This window comes from Heptranchias perlo, chromosome 4 (genome assembly GCF_035084215.1).
Source record: "Heptranchias perlo isolate sHepPer1 chromosome 4, sHepPer1.hap1, whole genome shotgun sequence".
NCBI lineage: Eukaryota > Metazoa > Chordata > Chondrichthyes > Hexanchiformes > Hexanchidae > Heptranchias > Heptranchias perlo.
This window is the reverse complement of record NC_090328.1, coordinates 59483130-59504967: the sequence shown is the minus strand read 5'-3', so window position 1 is coordinate 59504967 and position 21838 is coordinate 59483130. Positions and strand designations below refer to the sequence as shown.

Below are 21838 nucleotides of genomic sequence, written 5' to 3'. Positions count from 1 at the left end.
CTCTGCCCTTCGATCTATTCCTCTGCCCTTCGATCTGTTCCTCTGCCCTTCGATCTGATCCTCTGCCCTTCGATCTATTCCTCTGCCCTTCGATCTATTCCTCTGCCATTCGATCTGTTCCTCTGCCCTTCGATCTGGTCCTCTGCCCTTCGATCTATTCCTCTGCCCTTCGATCTATTCCTCTGCCCTTCGATCTGTTCCTCTGCCCTTCGATCTGTTCCTCTGCCCTTCGATCTGTTCCTCTGCCCTTCGATCTGGTCCTCTGCCCTTCGATCTGATCTTCTGCCCTTCGATCTGGTCCTCTGCCCTTCGATCTGTTCCTCTGCCCTTCGATCTGTTCCTCTGCCCTTCGATCTGGTCCTCTGCCCTTCGATCTGTTCCTCTGCCCTTCGATCTGTTCCTCTGCCCTTCGATCTGTTCCTCTGCCCTTCGATTGGTTCCTCTGCCCTTCGATCTATTCCTCTGCCCTTCGATCTGGTCCTCTGCTCTTCGATCTATTCCTCTGCCCTTCGATCTGTTCCTCTGCCCTTCGATCTGTTCCTCTGCCCTTCGATCTGTTCCTCTGCCCTTCGATCTGTTCCTCTGCCCTTCGATCTGGTCCTCTGCCCTTCGATCTATTCCTCTGCTCTTCGATCTATTCCTCTGCCCTTCGATCTATTCCTCTGCTCTTCGATCTGTTCCTCTGCCCTTCGATCTGTTCCTCTGCCCTTCGATCTGTTCCTCTGCCCTTCGATCTGGTCCTCTGCCCTTCGATCTGATCCACTGCCCTTCGATCTGGTCCTCTGCCCTTCGATCTGGTCCTCTGCCCTTCGATCTATCCCTCTGCCCTTCGATCTATTCCTCTGCCCTTCGATCTATTCCTCTGCTCTTCGATCTGGTCCTCTGCCCTTCGATCTATTCCTCTGCCCTTCGATCTATTCCTCTGCCCTTCGATCTATTCCTCTGCTCTTCGATCTGGTCCTCTGCCCTTCGATCTGTTCCTCTGCCCTTCGATCTGATCTTCTGCCCTTCGATCTATTCCTCTGCCCTTCGATCTGGTCCTCTGCCCTTCGATCTGTTCCTCTGCCCTTCGATCTGATCTTCTGCCCTTCGATCTATTCCTCTGCCCTTCGATCTATTCCTCTGCCCTTCGATCTGGTCCTCTGCCCTTCGATCTGGTCCTCTGCCCTTCGATCTATTCCTCTGCCCTTCGATCTATTCCTCTGCTCTTCGATCTGTTCCTCTGCCCTTCGATCTGGTCCTCTGCCCTTCGATCTATTCCTCTGCCCTTCGATCTATTCCTCTGCCCTTCGATCTATTCCTCTGCCCTTCGATCTGGTCCTCTGCCCTTCGATCTGATCCTCTGCCCTTCGATCTATTCCTCTGCCGTTCGATCTATTCCTCTGCCCTTCGATCTGGTCCTCTGCCCTTCGATCTGTTCCTCTGCCCTTCGATCTGATCCTCTGCCCTTCGATCTGGTCCTCTGCCCTTCGATCTGGTCCTCTGCCCTTCGATCTGGTCCTCTGCCCTTCGATCTATTCCTCTGCTCTTCGATCTATTCCTCTGCTCTTCGATCTATTCCTCTGCCCTTCGATCTGTTCCTCTGCCCTTCGATCTGTTCCTCTGCCCTTCGATCTGGTCCTCTGCCCTTCGATCTGTTCCTCTGCCCTTCGATCTATTCCTCTGCCCTTCGATCTGGTCCTCTGCCCTTCGATCTGTTCCTCTGCCCTTCGATCTGATCTTCTGCCCTTCGATCTATTACTCTGCCCTTCGATCTGATCTTCTGCCCTTCGATCTATTCCTCTGCCCTTCGATCTATTCCTCTGCCCTTCGATCTATTCCTCTGCCCTTCGATCTATTCCTCTGCCCTTCGATCTGGTCCTCTGCTCTTCGATCTATTCCTCTGCCCTTCGATCTGTTCCTCTGCCCTTCGATCTATTCCTCTGCCCTTCGATCTATTCCTCTGCCCTTCGATCTATTCCTCTGCCCTTCGATCTGTTCCTCTGCCCTTCGATCTATTCCTCTGCCCTTCGATCTATTCCTCTGCTCTTCGATCTGGTCCTCTGCCCTTCGATCTGTTCCTCTGCCCTTCGATCTATTCCTCTGCCCTTCGATCTATTCCTCTGCCCTTCGATCTATTCCTCTGCCCTTCGATCGGTTCCTCTGCCCTTCGATCTGATCCTCTGCCCTTCGATCTGTTCCTCTGCCCTTCGATCTATTCCTCTGCCCTTCGATCTGTTCCTCTGCCCTTCGATCTGTTCCTCTGCCCTTCGATCTATTCCTCTGCCCTTCGATCTATTCCTCTGCCCTTCGATCTATTCCTCTGCCCTTCGATCTATTCCTCTGCTCTTCGATCTATTCCTCTGCCCTTCGATCTGGTCCTCTGCCCTTCGATCTGGTCCTCTGCCCTTCGATCTATTCCTCTGCCCTTCGATCTATTCCTCTACCCTTCGATCTGGTCCTCTGCCCTTCGATCTGGTCCTCTGCCCTTCGATCTATTCCTCTGCTCTTCGATCTGTTCCTCTGCCCTTCGATCTGTTCCTCTGCCCTTCGATCTGTTCCTCTGCCCTTCGATCTGTTCCTCTGCCCTTCGATCTGATCTTCTGCCCTTCGATCTGGACCTCTGCTCTTCGATCTATTCCTCTGCCCTTCGATCTGGTCCTCTGCTCTTCGATCTATTCCTCTGCCCTTCGATCTATTCCTCTGCCCTTCGATCTATTCCTCTGCCCTTCGATCTATTCCTCTGCCCTTCGATCTATTCCTCTGCCCTTCGATCTATTCCTCTGCCCTTCGATCTGGTCCTCTGCCCTTCGATCTATTCCTCTGCCCTTCGATCTATTCCTCTGCCCTTCGATCTATTCCTCTGCCCTTCGATCTATTCCTCTGCCCTTCGATCTGATCTTCTGCCCTTCGATCTATTCCTCTGCTCTTCGATCTATTCCTCTGCCCTTCGATCTATTCCTCTGCCCTTCGATCGGTTCTTCTGCCCTTCGATCTGGTCCTCTGCCCTTCGATCTATTCCTCTGCTCTTCGATCTATTCCTCTGCCCTTCGATCTGTTCCTCTGCCCTTCGATCTATTCCTCTGCCCTTCGATCTGTTCCTCTGCCCTTCGATCTATTCCTCTGCCCTTCGATCTGTTCCTCTGCCCTTCGATCTATTCCTCTGCCCTTCGATCTATTCCTCTGCCCTTCGATCTGATCTTCTGCCCTTCGATCTATTCCTCTGCTCTTCGATCTATTCCTCTGCCCTTCGATCTATTCCTCTGCCCTTCGATCGGTTCCTCTGCCCTTCGATCGGTTCCTCTGCCCTTCGATCTGGTCCTCTGCCCTTCGATCTATTCCTCTGCCCTTCGATCTATTCCTCTGCTCTTCGATCTATTCCTCTGCCCTTCGATCTGTTCCTCTGCCCTTCGATCTATTCCTCTGCCCTTCGATCTGTTCCTCTGCCCTTCGATCTATTCCTCTGCCCTTCGATCTGTTCCTCTGCCCTTCGATCTATTCCTCTGCCCTTCGATCTATTCCTCTGCTCTTCGATCTGTTCCTCTGCCCTTCGATCTGGTCCTCTGCCCTTCGATCTATTCCTCTGCCCTTCGATCTATTCCTCTGCCCTTCGATCTATTCCTCTGCCCTTCGATCTGGTCCTCTGCCCTTCGATCTGATCCTCTGCCCTTCGATCTATTCCTCTGCCCTTCGATCTATTCCTCTGCCCTTCGATCTGGTCCTCTGCCCTTCGATCTGTTCCTCTGCCCTTCGATCTGATCCTCTGCCCTTCGATCTGGTCCTCTGCCCTTCGATCTGGTCCTCTGCCCTTCGATCTGGTCCTCTGCCCTTCGATCTATTCCTCTGCTCTTCGATCTATTCCTCTGCTCTTCGATCTATTCCTCTGCCCTTCGATCTGTTCCTCTGCCCTTCGATCTGTTCCTCTGCCCTTCGATCTGGTCCTCTGCCCTTCGATCTGTTCCTCTGCCCTTCGATCTATTCCTCTGCCCTTCGATCTGGTCCTCTGCCCTTCGATCTGTTCCTCTGCCCTTCGATCTGATCTTCTGCCCTTCGATCTATTACTCTGCCCTTCGATCTGATCTTCTGCCCTTCGATCTATTCCTCTGCCCTTCGATCTATTCCTCTGCCCTTCGATCTATTCCTCTGCCCTTCGATCTATTCCTCTGCCCTTCGATCTGGTCCTCTGCTCTTCGATCTATTCCTCTGCCCTTCGATCTGTTCCTCTGCCCTTCGATCTATTCCTCTGCCCTTCGATCTATTCCTCTGCCCTTCGATCTATTCCTCTGCCCTTCGATCTGTTCCTCTGCCCTTCGATCTATTCCTCTGCCCTTCGATCTATTCCTCTGCTCTTCGATCTGGTCCTCTGCCCTTCGATCTGTTCCTCTGCCCTTCGATCTATTCCTCTGCCCTTCGATCTATTCCTCTGCCCTTCGATCTATTCCTCTGCCCTTCGATCGGTTCCTCTGCCCTTCGATCTGATCCTCTGCCCTTCGATCTGTTCCTCTGCCCTTCGATCTATTCCTCTGCCCTTCGATCTGTTCCTCTGCCCTTCGATCTGTTCCTCTGCCCTTCGATCTATTCCTCTGCCCTTCGATCTATTCCTCTGCCCTTCGATCTATTCCTCTGCCCTTCGATCTATTCCTCTGCTCTTCGATCTATTCCTCTGCCCTTCGATCTGGTCCTCTGCCCTTCGATCTGGTCCTCTGCCCTTCGATCTATTCCTCTGCCCTTCGATCTATTCCTCTACCCTTCGATCTGGTCCTCTGCCCTTCGATCTGGTCCTCTGCCCTTCGATCTATTCCTCTGCTCTTCGATCTGTTCCTCTGCCCTTCGATCTGTTCCTCTGCCCTTCGATCTGTTCCTCTGCCCTTCGATCTGATCTTCTGCCCTTCGATCTGGACCTCTGCTCTTCGATCTATTCCTCTGCCCTTCGATCTGGTCCTCTGCTCTTCGATCTATTCCTCTGCCCTTCGATCTATTCCTCTGCCCTTCGATCTATTCCTCTGCCCTTCGATCTATTCCTCTGCCCTTCGATCTATTCCTCTGCCCTTCGATCTATTCCTCTGCCCTTCGATCTGGTCCTCTGCCCTTCGATCTATTCCTCTGCCCTTCGATCTATTCCTCTGCCCTTCGATCTATTCCTCTGCCCTTCGATCTATTCCTCTGCCCTTCGATCTGATCTTCTGCCCTTCGATCTATTCCTCTGCTCTTCGATCTATTCCTCTGCCCTTCGATCTATTCCTCTGCCCTTCGATCGGTTCTTCTGCCCTTCGATCTGGTCCTCTGCCCTTCGATCTATTCCTCTGCTCTTCGATCTATTCCTCTGCCCTTCGATCTGTTCCTCTGCCCTTCGATCTATTCCTCTGCCCTTCGATCTGTTCCTCTGCCCTTCGATCTATTCCTCTGCCCTTCGATCTGTTCCTCTGCCCTTCGATCTATTCCTCTGCCCTTCGATCTATTCCTCTGCCCTTCGATCTGATCTTCTGCCCTTCGATCTATTCCTCTGCTCTTCGATCTATTCCTCTGCCCTTCGATCTATTCCTCTGCCCTTCGATCGGTTCCTCTGCCCTTCGATCGGTTCCTCTGCCCTTCGATCTGGTCCTCTGCCCTTCGATCTATTCCTCTGCCCTTCGATCTATTCCTCTGCCCTTCGATCTATTCCTCTGTCCTTCGATCTGTTCCTCTGCCCTTCGATCTGTTCCTCTGCCCTTCGATCTATTCCTCTGCCCTTCGATCTATTCCTCTGCTCTTCGATCTGTTCCTCTGCCCTTCGATCTGGTCCTCTGCCCTTCGATCTGTTCCTCTGCCCTTCGATCTGATCTTCTGCCCTTCGATCTGTTCCTCGGCCCTTCGATCTGTTCCTCTGCTCTTCGATCTATTCCTCTGCTCTTCGATCTGTTCCTCTGCCCTTCGATCTGTTCCTCTGCCCTTCGATCTGGTCCTCTGCCCTTCGATCTGGTCCTCTGCCCTTCGATCTATTCCTCTGCCCTTCGATCTATTCCTCTGCCCTTCGATCTATTCCTCTGCTCTTCGATCTATTCCTCTGCCCTTCGATCTATTCCTCTGCTCTTCGATCTGTTCCTCTGCCCTTCGATCTGGTCCTCTGCCCTTCGATCTATTCCTCTGCCCTTCGATCTATTCCTCTGCTCTTCGATCTGGTCCTCTGCCCTTCGATCTGGTCCTCTGCCCTTCGATCTATTCCTCTGCCCTTCGATCTATTCCTCTGCCCTTCGATCTGTTCCTCTGCCCTTCGATCTGGTCCTCTGCCCTTCGATCTGTTCCTCTGCCCTTCGATCTGATCTTCTGCCCTTCGATCTGTTCCTCTGCCCTTCGATCTGGTCCTCTGCCCTTCGATCTGGTCCTCTGCCCTTCGATCTATTCCTCTGCCCTTCGATCTATTCCTCTGCCCTTCGATCTATTCCTCTGCTCTTCGATCTGTTCCTCTGCCCTTCGATCTGTTCCTCTGCCCTTCGATCTGTTCCTCTGCTCTTCGATCTATTCCTCTGCTCTTCGATCTGTTCCTCTGCCCTTCGATCTATTCCTCTGCCATTCGATCTGTTCCTCTGCCCTTCGATCTGTTCCTCTGCCCCCCAATCAGGCTGGCTGCTGGGCACGAAACCCGGAAGCGTTGATTGGCCCGAAATTGCGACCAGCCCACTTACCTTCTGGGTTTCACACCCGGAAATCTTCCACCCCGCTCCCTTCCTGGCTTGACATTAAAATCTACCCCAGTATCTTTTTAAGTTCTGTGATTTTAGTTACCTGAGAATACCAATAGCAGGTATATAATGGCAGTGCACAAATGAAAGGAAATCAAATTTGCCTTAATCTCCTGTGGACTGCTTATTGGAACATATAAAGAAGCAGGTTAATCTTCTTCAATTATCAGTTTTAAAAGCACAGGCGGGCTTTGAGTTATCTTTTGAAGTTTATTTGTGTTTCATCTACAAAGTTTTTGATGAAAAATAAAGTGTTTGTTTGGTTTGCCTTTTGGAGAGAAGAGCCATGTGTCATTTTCTTCTAACATGAAATCACAAACCAGTGACATGATCCACTCTGCCTATTTTCCCCTTCCCACCTCCACTGAAGGGACTGGCTGAGGTACCATTCTATGAGTACTGGTTCCCTTCCAGTATCTCATTTAAGTGGGAATTCTTCATTTGTGAGCAGGGATAGGAATCCTAGCAATTTTCTCTTTCTCCTGCACCCTGCGCCCTCCCCCACCCCGGCCCAAGGATGCTGCCAGCAATTTTAGCAGCCTTGTCACTGCCCTGGCTGATAGCAGAACCAGGTCTTTTTGATCTTATTCTCATCATCATGTGTATATATAACAAACCTTTTTATTGCTTTGTAAAAAAACCTGTCTCGTGAAGATGGTGCCCTTTTAAGCATTTTCCATTAATAGTTCCATGTAACAGTAATAAAGGTCTATTTTTGTTGAGATTACACATTTAATTAATTGCCTGTGCTACATAGAACTGACCATTTTATTAATTGGCTATATATTGAATAGGTCTGCCACAGTACTGTACAGAGGGGACGATGAGAGAGCAACAAATTACCGTGTGCTACTCTGTGCCTGAAACCAACTGCATTTCTAAATTGTAACCATCCTGTGTGAAATACATTTATCAGTCAAGAGTTTACACATATTTAATGACACCCAAAAAGAAAGTAAGGAAATGTGTTGAATTGCTCCAGATAACTACATTTTCCCCTCCCAGGCAAACCTGCTGCCTATTCTGCTCTCACAGTGGGAATGTATGCAGAAGAATTTAAAAATAGCCCTGCACCTGATGTGCTAATGGTTTTCCCCTGTAGGAAGATTGGTGGGTATTTGTAAAGAAAGTGCAGTTCTCAGCAATATGTAAGCAATTTGACATTTCATAAAGGAAAATTTAACAAACACAATGGACCACTTGTCTGTGTTTAGTTTTGAATGAGTGGATGAAATGCATTAGGCTCAAAGCATGATTTAAAATGTTTTGCGATTGTGGTTGTTGCAATTTAATTTTAACATTTAGAATAAAGAAACGTGCCACTTTGAGCATGTCCTTGTCAAGTATAAACAGTGTTTTGTTTATTGCTTAAAGTCAGATGATACCACCTCGGGAAAGGTTTCAAGTTAAGGGTATATGCAAGGGTGAATTTTAAAAATGCCCAGCCAAGGGTTTCAAATTCGCTGTTGGTCTTCCTTTCAGATTGGTGTCCTATGTCCACCTCTCCATATACAATTACTTTATGGAGATCTAATTGTACTTGTCAGTGTTCTGTATTGGAAAGAGTCGTTGTGTTGTAGGTGCTAGAAATTGCATCTCTGGCCGTTCTCTATATGATGTACAGCTGTACACTGACTCTCCTTTTCTACTATTACGTTGGTAGAAATGATCTTATCAGCAGAGGCTGTGTTTAACCTTTAGAGGTTAATATCAAAACCTTCAGGAACTTTCCAACGGTATTTAGAGTTTTTAATTTGCTTGTTAAGAACATACAGATCGCTTGTTTCCACTCGTTGTAGATTGGAAAAAGTGGTTGGAAAGAAATGCGGAACACATCGTAAAACTGAAATTCTGCTGTAAATCTGACACTAATGAGATGAAAGACACACAGCTTCAATGAAACCATTAATGACCACAAAGATCTTTAATTGTTATTTTACTTATAAAATGGGAGTATAAGAAACTGCACACTTTATGGTTCACAATTGATGCATTTATTGTCATAAATATGAAATTGTTTTAACATTTAATTTTTTGTTAAAAGAAAATTTTCTTATCAATGTTTTTTTACCGTCCTCTTCTGAAGGCGTGAATCCTTGCTGTGATAGGGTTTTACACATTATGGGTGCCCTTAACTACCTCACCCCATATGCTCATTATTCATTTGTGAGCCTGGATGGTAAGCAGTGGCAGGCATTTTGACCATGGGGAGAGCAGGGGGATGGGGGTATTACAGCAGAAACTGATCCTACCCTCATCTGATAGCCACACGTGCACATCTGACAGGGATTGCTGGGCTGCGAGCAGGACCAGGAACCTCCAGCACAGATCAGGGATCAAATCTAGGCTCCCTCAAGTTCTGTATGGCTCAACTACTCACTGGGTAAACTGAGCTATTGGGAAATCAATTTGCTTTTTTTATGAATAATCCATTGACTAAAGTCTTTTCTAATCCATTTGTAATAGTTGTATTATTATGTTGTGGAGCATTTAAAATGGAATGATTTGCTCCTCCTGACTTGCTGTCTGTTTAGTGCGATAAGATTCTGCAGACTGTGGTTAAAGCCTGAAATGAACATGTAGATTCTTTGTTCTATTTATAGAGACCATATTTACACTGTTGAAATGGATACATCCTTCACAGAGCAGATTAATTTTAACAAAGTAAGTAGCGTGTGTTTTCTTTGTTTCTGTGACTACGCTGTCACAGTTTAAACATGAGGCCCCATATGCAGAACCCAGATAAGACTCGACTACTGTAAATTAAAACAACTGCTAGTAAAGTGTGGGCTAGACGGAGACAACTAAAATCTTTAGTATAAGCAAGTTTTAGATAAATCCAGACATTAAATTTCAAAGCACCAGTCCCATTAGCTGCCATTATGGGAAGACTTTATTCGAGTGGAACACATCTTGGCAAACAAGCTATGCATTTGCAAATTGGACTGAGTTGGACTGACCCCATGTATCCCAGCACTTAATGCTCTGTTTACATGGAGTATGTGGAGTCAGGGGATAATTAGCAGAATGGATAGCAAGCTGGCTACAAAACCGAAAACGGAGAGTGGGGGGTTAAAGGTAGTTATTCAAACTGGCAAAATGTGGGAAGTGGTGTTCCACAAGGATCGGTGCTGGGACCACTGTTGTTCACCTTTTCATAAACGATTTGGACTCGGGAATCGGAAGTACAATCTCAAAATTTGCAGAGGACACCAAGTTTGGGGGGTATAGTTAATACTGAGGAGGACTGTGACAAAATACAAGAAGACATTAACAAACTTACAGAATGGGTGTGTAATTAGCAAATGAATTTCAATATAGATAAGTGTGAGGTGGTACATTTTGGTAGGAAGAATAAGGAGGCCACATACTGCTTGGAAAATAAGAGTCTAAATGGGGTAGAGGAGCAGAGGGATTTAAGGGTACAGATATACAAATCACTAAAAGTAGAAACGCAGATTAATAAGACCATAAAAAAAGCAAACCAAGCACTAGGGATCATTTCTAAAGGGATAGAATTGAAAAGCAGAGAAGTTGTGCTAAATTTGTGCAGAACCTTGGTTAGACCGCAGACCACACTTGGAGAACTGCAATCAATTCTGGTCTCCACACTATAAAAATGAAAAAGAGGCACTGGAGAAGGTGCAAAAAAGGTTTACTAGGATGATACCAGAAATGAGAGGTTATACCTATCAGGAAAGATTGAGCAGGCTGAGGCTCTTTCCTCTAGATAAGAGAAGACTGAGGGGTGACCTGATAGAAGTCTTTAAGATTATGAAAGGGTTTGATAGGGTAGACGTAGAGAAGATTTTTCCACTTGCAGGGGTGACCAGAACTAGGGGCCATAAATATAAGATAGTCACTAATAAATCCAATAGGAAATTCAGGAGAAACTTCTTCACCCAGAGTGGTTAGAATGTGGAACTTGCTACCACACAGAGTAATTGAGGTGACTAGCATAATAGATGCATTTAAAGGGAAGCTAGATAGACACATGAGGGAGAAGGAAATGGAAGGCTATGTTGATAAGGTAGATCAAGAAGTGTGGGAGGAGGCTCACATGGAGCATAAACACCGGCATGGACCTGTTGGGCTGAATGGCCTGTTTCTGTGCTGTACATTCTTTGTAATTCTTTGTTTATAAGGCACAGCCATATTTATTTCACATTTGTTCAGTTAAGTAAACATTTAGTTTGCACAAAATTTAAGTCTCTCACCTTCAGATTATTTTGCATTGTTTGTAAAACAAATAATCCAGTGGAAATTAAATCTCACTACGATAGAATATTGTGTAGTAATTTAGTCATCTATAGCAATGTCAAACCACATTGTTAACCATGAGTCAACATAGACTGTCAGTTAGTACTAAAAAAAGCCATTTGGCTGTGTCTTTACATATTGCTGTATGTTAAAAGTACCATGCTACCTTTCTAACACAGCAGGTATAAAGTTGAATACGACGCTATGTATTCTTTATTGATAACAAATAAGATGCGTAAGACACTACCTGGTTTTAACGAGCTGGTTCTTTTCCTCATCATAGAAGTTAACATGGCGATCTAAACAAGCTGACATAGACATATGCAGGATGAAAGGAAAGCATAAGGTAAGTGAGCACTATTTCCCTAATAGATGCCACTTCAGTGCAGATTCTCTGTGTCTGTTATCGTATAACATGATCGCTGATCGACCTCTGATTCTGTCATTAATGTGATTCATTGGCTTTATCAGTTACCTCCTAATGGTTTTCCCTGTTGATGGCTTTATTCGTTACAATCGTGAATCCTTGGAGGAGGAAAATAACATCTTGCTGTTCAGCTGTGCATAGATATAAGGTTTTGAGGCACGGCTTACAATAATAATTGTGTAATGAAACATACCTATATTGTAAGATGACTATAACATTGAGATCTTTTTTGCTGGTTTAGGATGAATGTCACAATTTCATTAAGTTGCTTCTGAAAAGAAATGATGACACCTTATTTGTCTGTGGGACAAATGCTTTCAACCCATCGTGCAGAAACTATAAGGTATGTTTCTTGAAATGCCTTTCTGAGCAGGATAAATCAGCATTCTCATTAATATGCTTGGTGACAACATCAGGTGATCATAACCTTACTGTGATTCATTGTTCGAATTTCACTTTTTAAAATCAGTTGTATGTTGCCTGAATAATTTGTTTCGAAGAATACTACATACTGTACATAGAAGTCTTTTGATCATACAAAACATGACAATAAAACGGATCCAAATCAAGCTGAACTCATACGCTGTCCAAGATTTACAGCTTTGGTTTGTGTAGTGTTTAAAAGGGACAATGTATTGCCTGAAATTTTTAGCAGGGTTGCAGCTTATTTATAGTGTCTTTAATACAGGTCTCTCCAGGTACCAACTAAAAGATGCAGTATTTAAGTGATTCCATCCAGGCCTTGTGCCATGGAGTGACAGGATGGCAGTGGTGAGGGGATGTTAGTAACAAAGTAATCAATCCAAACTCGCACAAGTTTTTGAGAACTATACAAAGTGAGAGTACTGTCGAACACAATATTAATGGTGTCATAAATGAATGGAGGAGGTATAAAAGTGCCAGAGATAGTTTGAAGGTTGTAATTCTCATCCAGGTTCCATTAGAGCAAGGTGGTCAATTTGTCATTTTGTGCCTGTGATATACTTGATTGCAGTGATAGAGAGTTATTGGTACTTCCTGGAATTTTGAATGAATAGCCACTCAAATTCGAAAAGGAATGATCAAATACAAACTGAACCAGTCACAAATTCTGTATATATTTGAAAATTTAGTTTGTCAAGAGATGAAGTCTAACATACACCGGGAACTCCCTCAGAGGTTCTCCCAATCAGCCACAGTAACTTCAGCGGAAGATCAGCGGAGACCCTGTTAATGGATCTATCCGTGCTTTCCATCAAAGTTATGGCAGCCAATTAGGAGGATCCATGAGGAAATTTGCAGTGTGTGTATTTAAAAAAGGAGATCATTATGGAGGCATAAGACAGTCCAGCACTTAAAAGGAATTACCAAACAAGATTTGCTGTTTATTCTGTCAGGGATGCTATCAAAAGCTTACCTAGATCTTGAGGCAACGGTAGACACTCTCAAAGATTTGAGGAGTTGAGATTCGTCCATGAGAATGATCTAAGGAGATACAAAATAATTTAGGACAAGAAGGTTTAAAAGTACCACAAAATATGTGCCCTTTGTAGAAGGTGAGCTGATGTCAAAAAGACTGACTACATCTTATATTTGACTATACCTGGTAGAAGCAAGATTTTGCATTAAGTGGCTTTGAAGAACATTTTCCAGATAGAATCTCCAGTTTTTGAGTACATATGACCTTCACCAAATTTTGATCCCTGTAATATTTTTCCCTGATTGATTTCCCAAAGGAATGTGGATATTCTGGAGAAAGTGTAGGGCTACCATCAGGTATGAAATTAGAAGGATCTCCTTTGACATGATTTCTAGAGGCACGGATTACTTAAGTGTTTGTGCAGCTGCTGCCATTTAGCAATATGGAAACTGGAGAGAGAATACATTCTGAACAGTTGATTCTTCCACCTGGATTCAATGCTTTCCTTCACACTTTAAAAAAATCAAGCTTTCTTTTTAAAACATTCAACTTTATGTGGTGGGAGTGTAAATAAGAACATGGTTCAATGTCAAAGTTTTGGGAATTTTTGTAAGGATTGTTTTCCAATAGGATCCCAGTGATCTGACGAGCCTGAGGTGTAGACCAATGAGTATAGCCATGAGTGATGCTAACTGGATACTGTAACCATTAACAAAGAGAACAGATAGGAAAAAATGGAGCAAACAGCGACATTCTTATGTTAACCAAAAGGTTGTTGATGCAGGAATAATTACAATAGCGAGCTTTTCTTTAAAATCTTCACACAATATACACCAGGATCCATGCTTTTTGTGTTCATTTGGTGTAATGGAAAACCCTAACTTCATAATGGCTGATCAATGATCCTGATTAAGGCAGTAGGTAATGTTAAGCGCCTTGTTTACCTATTCTAGTGTAACATGAGCTTCCTGTTCAAGTTTCTTGGAAACAAGTTAAAATTGAACTAATTAAGCATGTGATTAGATCCTTGGTTGTCCTAAAGGAAAAGGCCTTCACTGCAGCTCTTTAACAGTTTACGTTCATTTCTTCCTCTGCCAGAAACAATTGTGAACCTGGTTTATGATGAGACTAATAATGTAATCCTTCGCGTTGCACCATGAGCAAAAAAATCAATGAAAGTACAAAAGAGTTTCCACCAATTTTTCCACTCACATTAATGAATGGAGTAAAATATACCTTGTAGTTAAAGCTGAAGTCAGCCCATGGACAGCTAACATGCTAGAGTGTTGGACCCGAGATGAGGAAGCCTAAAGTCAAACCCCAATCTCAAATAATACTGATTCAGACTTCCCATAGAGGAGAATTTGCCAGGTCAGGTGGGAGGGAAAAGAAACTGTCAAATGTGGCCCTTTTCTTCCTGCATTGCTTGAGAGCTGCACTTGGCAAAACATCTTGCAATCATGATGAGACTAGTATGGTTATAGGAAGTTATCTGGGGAGGGGGAACTATCGTGCAGGGCTTGCGTTGGTACATCACTGACCCAGTGCGACGCTCAGCTCTGCCGTTGATCTGTGGCACATGTCTCCAAGGAATAGAAAAGCTCCGATTTTTAGAATGAAGTAGCGGGTGCGTTGGGGGCAGGGGGGCTCTGAAAATCGAGGAAATCCCGAGCGGGTTTGGAACCGGGCTCCAACCCGCAGACTTCCGGGTTCCCCACTGACGCATCTGGGTGCGCGCGCGTCTCCCGAATACGGAAATCCCATCGGCAATTAAAGCCGGTGGGATGATACTTAAGAGAGTTATTTAGAGAGTTGAAGTACTTGAAGTACTTAATTTTATGCACTTTGAGGCAGAGGTCTGATTTTCAAACATCCTCAGCGTGTTTCCCGTGCTGTGGGAAATACACCATGTTGCAAGAGATGTGTTTCAGCCAGCAGCCAGTTGGACATTCAAATGCTTGTTTGACAGATGGGGATAAAAGGTGAGTTATTGCAGCAGAGCACTCTGTTCTTTCAGACAAACTTTTGGCTGGGAGATCTTTGTGTTTTCACTGAAAATTCTTGGTTTCCACTCAGAATTCTTCTGTTCACACATATTTACCAACTTTTCGGATCCCCTCAAACTGACACCATCAGCAAGGAGGGCGCCATGGCTGCATTCACCACTACATCCGAGGACGAGCAACATCACCATCCTCGCCAGGCACAGCGTGCACCTCCGCCACTTGCAGCTCCACAACACAACGCTGCACCACAGGCACCTGCACAAAAGCACAGAGGGCAACAACAGAGAGAGCGACATCGAAGGAGGCACTACCCTCGCCATAGGGTCTACAAACCGAGGCTCAGCTTCCTGGACCTCTCTGAGGAGTAGTGCATACAGAGGCTCAGAGTGAGTCAGCAGGTGGTCGCCGGCATCTGCAGCCTTCTTCATGCCCAAGCAGCTCCAGACCGGGCCGAGTGGCATCTCATTACCCATCACAGTTAAAGCCACCACAGCCCTCAACTTCTACGCCTCCGGATCGTTCCAGGGTGCCACCGGGGAAATCGCCAGGGTCTCTCAGTCGTCTGCACACAAGTGCATAAGGCAGGTCACCGACGGCTTGTTTCGCAGGGCCTTGCAGTACGTCAACTTCCCCATGGACGACTTTAGCCAGACGGAGAGGGCAGTGGGAATCCACTCTGTGGCTGGCTTCCCATGGGTGCAGGGTGCAGTCAGTTGCACCCATATAGCAATACGAGCACCTCCACACGAGCCAGGACTGTTCATCAACAGGAAGGGGTATCACTCCATCAACACTCAGCTCGTTTGTGACCACCTCAAAAGATTCCTTCACGTGTGCGCCAGATTCCCTGGCGGCTGCCACGATTCCTTCATTCTGAGGGAATCCAACATCCCGCCCCTCTTCCACGCACCGAACACCCTTAAAGGCTGGCTCCTCGGGGATGAGGGATACTCCCTGCAAACATGGCTCATGACACCTCTGAGGAACCCCATCACCGAGCAACATCACCACCGGGTCTACAATTGAGCATGCTATAGGGCTGCTCAAGATTTAGGTCCCTTGATCGTTCTGGGGGAGCGCTTCAATAAACACCAGACAGAGTGGGACGCATTATAGTCGTGTGTTGTGCCCTGCACAACATGGCACAACTGAGAGGGGTGCCACTTGAGGAGGCCCCATCCACATCTGCCATCTACATTGAGGAGGAGGAGGAGGAGGAACCCATGGGCAGACTAGCAGCTCACCTGGCTGCTCGTGAGGCTAGGGAGTCACTGATATGTGAACGGTTCTCCTAACATCAGACAGTGTGAAGAGTCCAGTCCTCACACCACCTGGATAAAACAGCACCCACACCAGCACCCCCGCCCCCCCACCCCTCCCTGCACAAAACAGGCCTACAACACATACACCCACTGTAAAGTGACCCAATGGGAGGCATCAAGTGTCGCTGTTCACGGTGAAGCACATGAAAGGGCCCTATCACAAAAGCCAGTCATGAATATGCCCTCTGAGTTTTGGAGCCCATGAGGGACCCTCCAAAGACTGCTCCACCTGCACCTCTGCAGGGGCAGACTCGGCCACCCGAAGAGGAGGCTGCCTTGCGGGTACTGGTTGAGAGGCAGGCAACGGGTGAGAGGTGGGAGCGCTTTGAGTGGTGTCCACACCTCCATGTCCCCTTTCACCATCATCTCTCTCCTGGACCAGGCCCACATCACTCCTACCACCCTGCTGGACAACAGTTTGAAGGACATGTGTGATACCTTGGAAGCCCAGCTGCAAAGTATCTGTCTGTCTATTTAAGGTGGCAGAATGTTGTTCACCCTGAGTCCGAACGACCATCGTTTGGGTCTGAATGGACTAATTTGTGAGCCGTGCTTGAAGCTCAGTGGAGGCTAGCCTTCTCTCCATCGCAGACATTCCCGCACTTACTTGCGACACTATCTCAGACAGTTGCTCACGTCCCTGCGACACTATCTCAAAGATTCCCTCATGTACCTGTGCCGCCATTCCACTCATGCGTCTGCACTTCAAAAGACTTACGTTCAGAAAAAAGTACTTCAGAACATTAGACAATACAAGTTACAAGGTCTCTTCCCATATCCCACATCACTGCAATAGGTGTCCGAATATACAAGTTTGGTCCAATATAACTAATGGGATTATTCGTGGCTGTAATTCTTGATAAAGTGAAAAGCACTTCATTTAATTCAGAGGAAAGAAAAACAAAGCATGCAACAGCAGCTCACGCACACACACGAGGAGGTTGGACGCCTCCATTCTGTGCGCTATTGTGGAGAGTGCGCGTGGCACCTGTTCCAGTACCTCGCAAATGTGCTGCTGTCCCTCAATCATTCTCCTTTTAAAGGATGGCCCCCAGGGTTCAACATCTGCGTCCAGCTGAGCAGAGCCTGGAGAGGAGTGCGCCCACCGACGCGGACTCTCCACAGCTGCCCCTGCCGCCAGTGTCTGCTCGTGCTCACATGTGTGTGGCAACTCACCAGGTGCCAATCCAACTAACTGACTACTAGGACCCACCAAGGTGAGAGTATCTGTGCTGGTGGATGGCTCACTATGATGTGACGGTGCACCCTCAGAGACCGGCAGGTCCTCTGAGGAATCGCCCTCTGCCGTTACTGCGGTCGTTGAAGCGCCTGTAAGAGAACAGAAGGCAATATTAAGCATCATCACAGATGTGTCATGTTGCGATGAGCATACTGAAGTGTTGAAGATGGCAAGCATTGTTAACTTCAATTCATTTTGTATGTGATGAATGTTAAAGTTGTGTCACCAGACGTTTGTGGGGTGCCAGTCTTGGCGTCCCCGACGGACAGGAACTCGAGGGTGCGGCTGATCTCCAGGGCCTCCTTCTCTGCCTCTGTGAGGACCACCATTTGTTGTGGCCCCCCTCCAGTCCTCGCCCTCTCTCGTGCATTTTGCGCTCTCTTCTAGAAGGGGACAAAGAACAGACATGTGAATGAGTGATGGTGAAGTGGTCAACCAATGAATGCATGGCTTTGGGTGAGGCTGACCGTGAAAGTGTTACATCAGAGGGTGAGTTTGAGACAGAGACATCTCCTTGGATGAGGATTGGGGTGAGTGGTAGTGGTGGGGTGACTAATGGGGAAGTGAAGAAATGCTGAGGAACTGCAGGTAAGTTGAGGATGAGCCTTAAGTGGGTGTGAGGAGTGATGTGATGGAGTAGTCTTGGCAGTGCAGAATGAGTTGGGGGGGCGGGGTGGTGATGTGAAACATAGAATGTAGGAGAATCAATAAGTGTATTCACTTTGGCTGACCTAGTTAGGTCATTGAAACGCTTCCTGCATTGTATCCAGGTACGGGAGATGTTGCTGCTGCTGGTCACCTCGTCTGCCACCTTGTGCCAGGCCTTCTTGGTGGCAGAGGCAGGGCACTTCCTCCCATCCACCGGGTAAAAGAGATCCCTCCCCCTCTCACCCCATCCAGTAGCTGCTGCAGTGAGGCATCGCTAAATCTCGGAACAGCCTTGCCCCTGTATTGCTCCATATTGCGTGTTTTCTGGTCTTTCCTGCAGCAAAAGCCTCTGGAGCAATGGCCCTTTAAATAGAGCTGCTCCAGTCCGGGTGCACCAGTGTCTGCTCGTGCTCACATGTGTGTGGCAACTCACCAGGTGCCAATCCAACTAACTGACTACTAGGACCCACCAAGGTGAGAGTATCTGTGCACAGTCCACCCAGTGCACAGCTTTTGGACAGCAAACCCGGAAGCCATGTTCAGTGGCACCAATTCACTTGCAAAACGGGCATATTTTATTACTTGGATTACCCACGTGCCCATTCACCCCCCCCCCCCCCAACCCGCTGCCATCTTGCCTCCATTCTAAAATCGGGGTCAAAATGTCAGCTTGCAGACTTGACATTGCTGCACTCTATGGAGCTCAAACTGCAGAATCTAACCGTACAGAAGCGTAGCAATGTTGCAGAGATACCTGGAGTGAAGCCATGGTAATTCAATTACCATTGCTGGTTTAATTTCCCAAGATTACCTCAGAAAAAGAGACATCTGCAGTCAATGTCATCTTCAGATCAAGAGAGCAACAGACAATCTTTTTAATCTCATTGGTTTACCAGCTGTTGAGTCTTAATACCTGGAAGCAGCTCCAGCACATGGTCTCTTCAACTTGGCTTGAATTTTGTTTTCAGTATACTCAAATGGGTTTTCTGTTTCACAGACAGGCTGGTTTCACATTAATCAGAGTTACCTGATCTAGTGGAATGAAAGTCAGTACAACTGCTCTTCAGACGAGCCTCCCGCACTAACTGCCCTGTTCCTGGTGATTCCGATCCAATTTCATCCCAACATTTTCCTTTCAAACATTGCTTTATCTTCAACAGACGTATTGGAGTTTAGAAACTTGTCACAAAAATGACTCCAGTAGACTGCACATTTTCAGCGTCACAACGATTTGGGACCAGTTTGCTACTGACAGTTATCCATTTTTTTAATGCTTTGTCCATCTGCTTCATGTCTAATGTGTGAGGGATATTGATTACCACACCTGTTGATTTACCATTCCACATATGGGAATAGTGCAGACCCTGGCAAAAGCTCATTGGTCTATAATGTACCTGTAATGCATGTTCTAATACTTATTTTTGTTTTCCACCATTACTAATATCTTAGAAATGTCTCAGAGTTGCCAACAGACTGTAATTGTATCTGCCTGCTCTTTCGTAACTTGTCTGTATTCTCACTTACATAAGGGCAGCAAGATACATAACCAAGTTTATAGTTGACCACGAGGGACATTATGGAGAAAAAAATACTTTTTACATGAGTAAGAACTGTATAGGAATTGGAATATTTAAACACTTTGGTATGCTAATTAACTTAATCCCATATTAACTCTTTCCATATACCCATATTTTCAAAATGAAATTATAAGAAAGGACTTGCATTTTATATAGCACCTTCCACCTCAGCACATCCAAATTTTCACAGCCAATTACGTACTTTTGAAGTGTAGTCACTGTTGTAATCTAGTGAAACAGTGGCAGCCAATTTGCACACAGCAAGATCCCACTAATGACAATGAGATGAATGACAAGATAATCTGTTTTTGGTGGTGCTGGTTGAGGCTTCTTGTTGGAACAAGGTTCCACAGATATAGTACTTCACCCCAAGTGGCCATTCTTTATGTGTGAACCTAGCCAATGAGTGCCAACAGGCTATTTTGATCGGTGAGAGCATGACAGACCAGGCCCCAACAGGGGTCACTGGATAGGATTGAAGCAAAAACCATGGCTGATTTTCTCCCCTGCCCAGAGGTACAGACGTCAATTGTAGCAGTTCTACTGTTGCACCAGCTGAAGTCACCTAACTCACCACAGCTCAGGCATCAAACCTGGGACCTTCCTAATTTATATGGTTTAATATGACATGAACAGAACATTTATTCATAAACCACTGGGAAAGTTATAGGCACCAGTAATTTTAAGGGAAAAAAAGTACATTTCAAAAGCTACAAAGAGAGCAATGGTGGATAGAATATTCCAGCTACTGGTGGAAGATCAGTAGAAATAGAAGCATTTTTGAATGTTGGCCACACTTCCAGATAATATTCTTTCCTACCATAACCCAACTGTTAAAGCAAGAAAAGCACAATCTCACAGGCTGCTTTAAAGACACAATCTATGCAATATATTAGGGCAAATTACTAGCTTTTTAAAGTAATTTTACTTATTTTTGGATTAGTAAAACTCTTCCCCACTCCCTGTAGTTTGCACAATTTCCTCCAAAAAGAGTGTGGTCAATGAGCCTGATCTCAAGCCTTTTATTATGTTTGTAGATGAGCACACTGTGTTGGATCACTCTCTAAAGTCCTCCCTTCTTTGTGAACTCATTTGGGGAATCACAGTTCCTGAACTATTCATATATTGCTGTTATTCTAATTCAATATTTTCCAGTTTTGATATTCATTCATATGCTACAAATATCTTAATATCTTATTTCTTCCATTGCTGTTGTGTTAGGTCTAAAATTTTCTGTTGTTAAATTAATTCTTTCCTTCAACTGTATAAAATGAGTGATGTGAGAAGTCTGTAAGGGTCATTCCAAGATCCACATTGTTTCTATTGTGGAACAGTGTTCATAGGAAGTGGATCTTGGCAACATTGTGGGTGCACAGCCTCCATTTTTCTATCTGTTAATTTTAATGATGGGAAAATCAAAGGCCATGCACCATATTTTCCCGTGATGTGCTCCCTGTGTTTCACTTCCCACTGAGAGCAGTGGATTGCGGAATCACTCCTTTATATATTGTCTTAAACTGAGATGGAGGCCATTTCAGTGGTTGATTCCCTTAGTTAGTACAATGTATTGTGAAAAGTTAATGATACTGTTCTTAAATAATATTACTGGCCACTTGCTCAAGAACTTGCTCATGAATTTTCCCTGTCTGTTTCAGTTGGACACCCTGGACGTCCTTGGAGACGACAACATCAGTGGAATGGCAAGGTGCCCTTATGATCCAAAACATGCAAATGTTGCACTTTTTGCTGGTAAGCATTTATCTAGACTCTGTGATGGGTTCAATGGACACAATATAATTCATTAAAATATTCAGTCAAAAAGCATTTATATTTTAGATTTTTTTCCCCATGAAATATACATCTTACAGAAAGAATGGAGTATTTTCTGAATCTGAAGCAGTGCAGTGTCCCAGTAACACACTGTCACCACTATAACAGCACGTAATTATGAAGATTCACAATGGGAAATGGCAAATATTGGTCATTATATCAATCACTGGGGGTCAAAGCGGAAGACACCTTTAGATTTAAACAGAATATTCCAGCCTTTATTATACAGCAAACCATCAACCCATTGCCAAATTTTATTACTCCAGTGCTCTCCTTGCTGACCCCCCCCCCGCCTCCCCACCAATTAAACTCCAGCTTATCCAAACCTTTGCCATTTGTATCCTATCCCATGCTAAAGAGGGGTAATTTAAACCCCGAAGAAAGGGTGGGTTGGGGTGGGTGGTTAGTTAAAATAATTGATTTTTCGAGCT

General features: G+C 45.7%; 1 protein-coding gene across 8 annotated transcripts in view; it reads left to right on the top strand.

The window, feature by feature from the left end:
* sema6a (sema domain, transmembrane domain (TM), and cytoplasmic domain, (semaphorin) 6A) overlaps positions 1 to 21838 on the top strand; it is a 152680-nt gene that overhangs the window by 85055 nt on the left and 45787 nt on the right. For all 8 annotated transcript variants that reach the window (XM_067982996.1, XM_067983002.1, XM_067983000.1 and 5 more), the window contains exons 4-7: positions 9302 to 9362; positions 11242 to 11304; positions 11627 to 11728; positions 21233 to 21326. In XM_067982996.1, coding sequence (XP_067839097.1) covers positions 9302 to 9362; positions 11242 to 11304; positions 11627 to 11728; positions 21233 to 21326 — 320 coding nt within the window. The remainder of the gene's footprint in view (positions 1 to 9301; positions 9363 to 11241; positions 11305 to 11626; positions 11729 to 21232; positions 21327 to 21838) is intronic.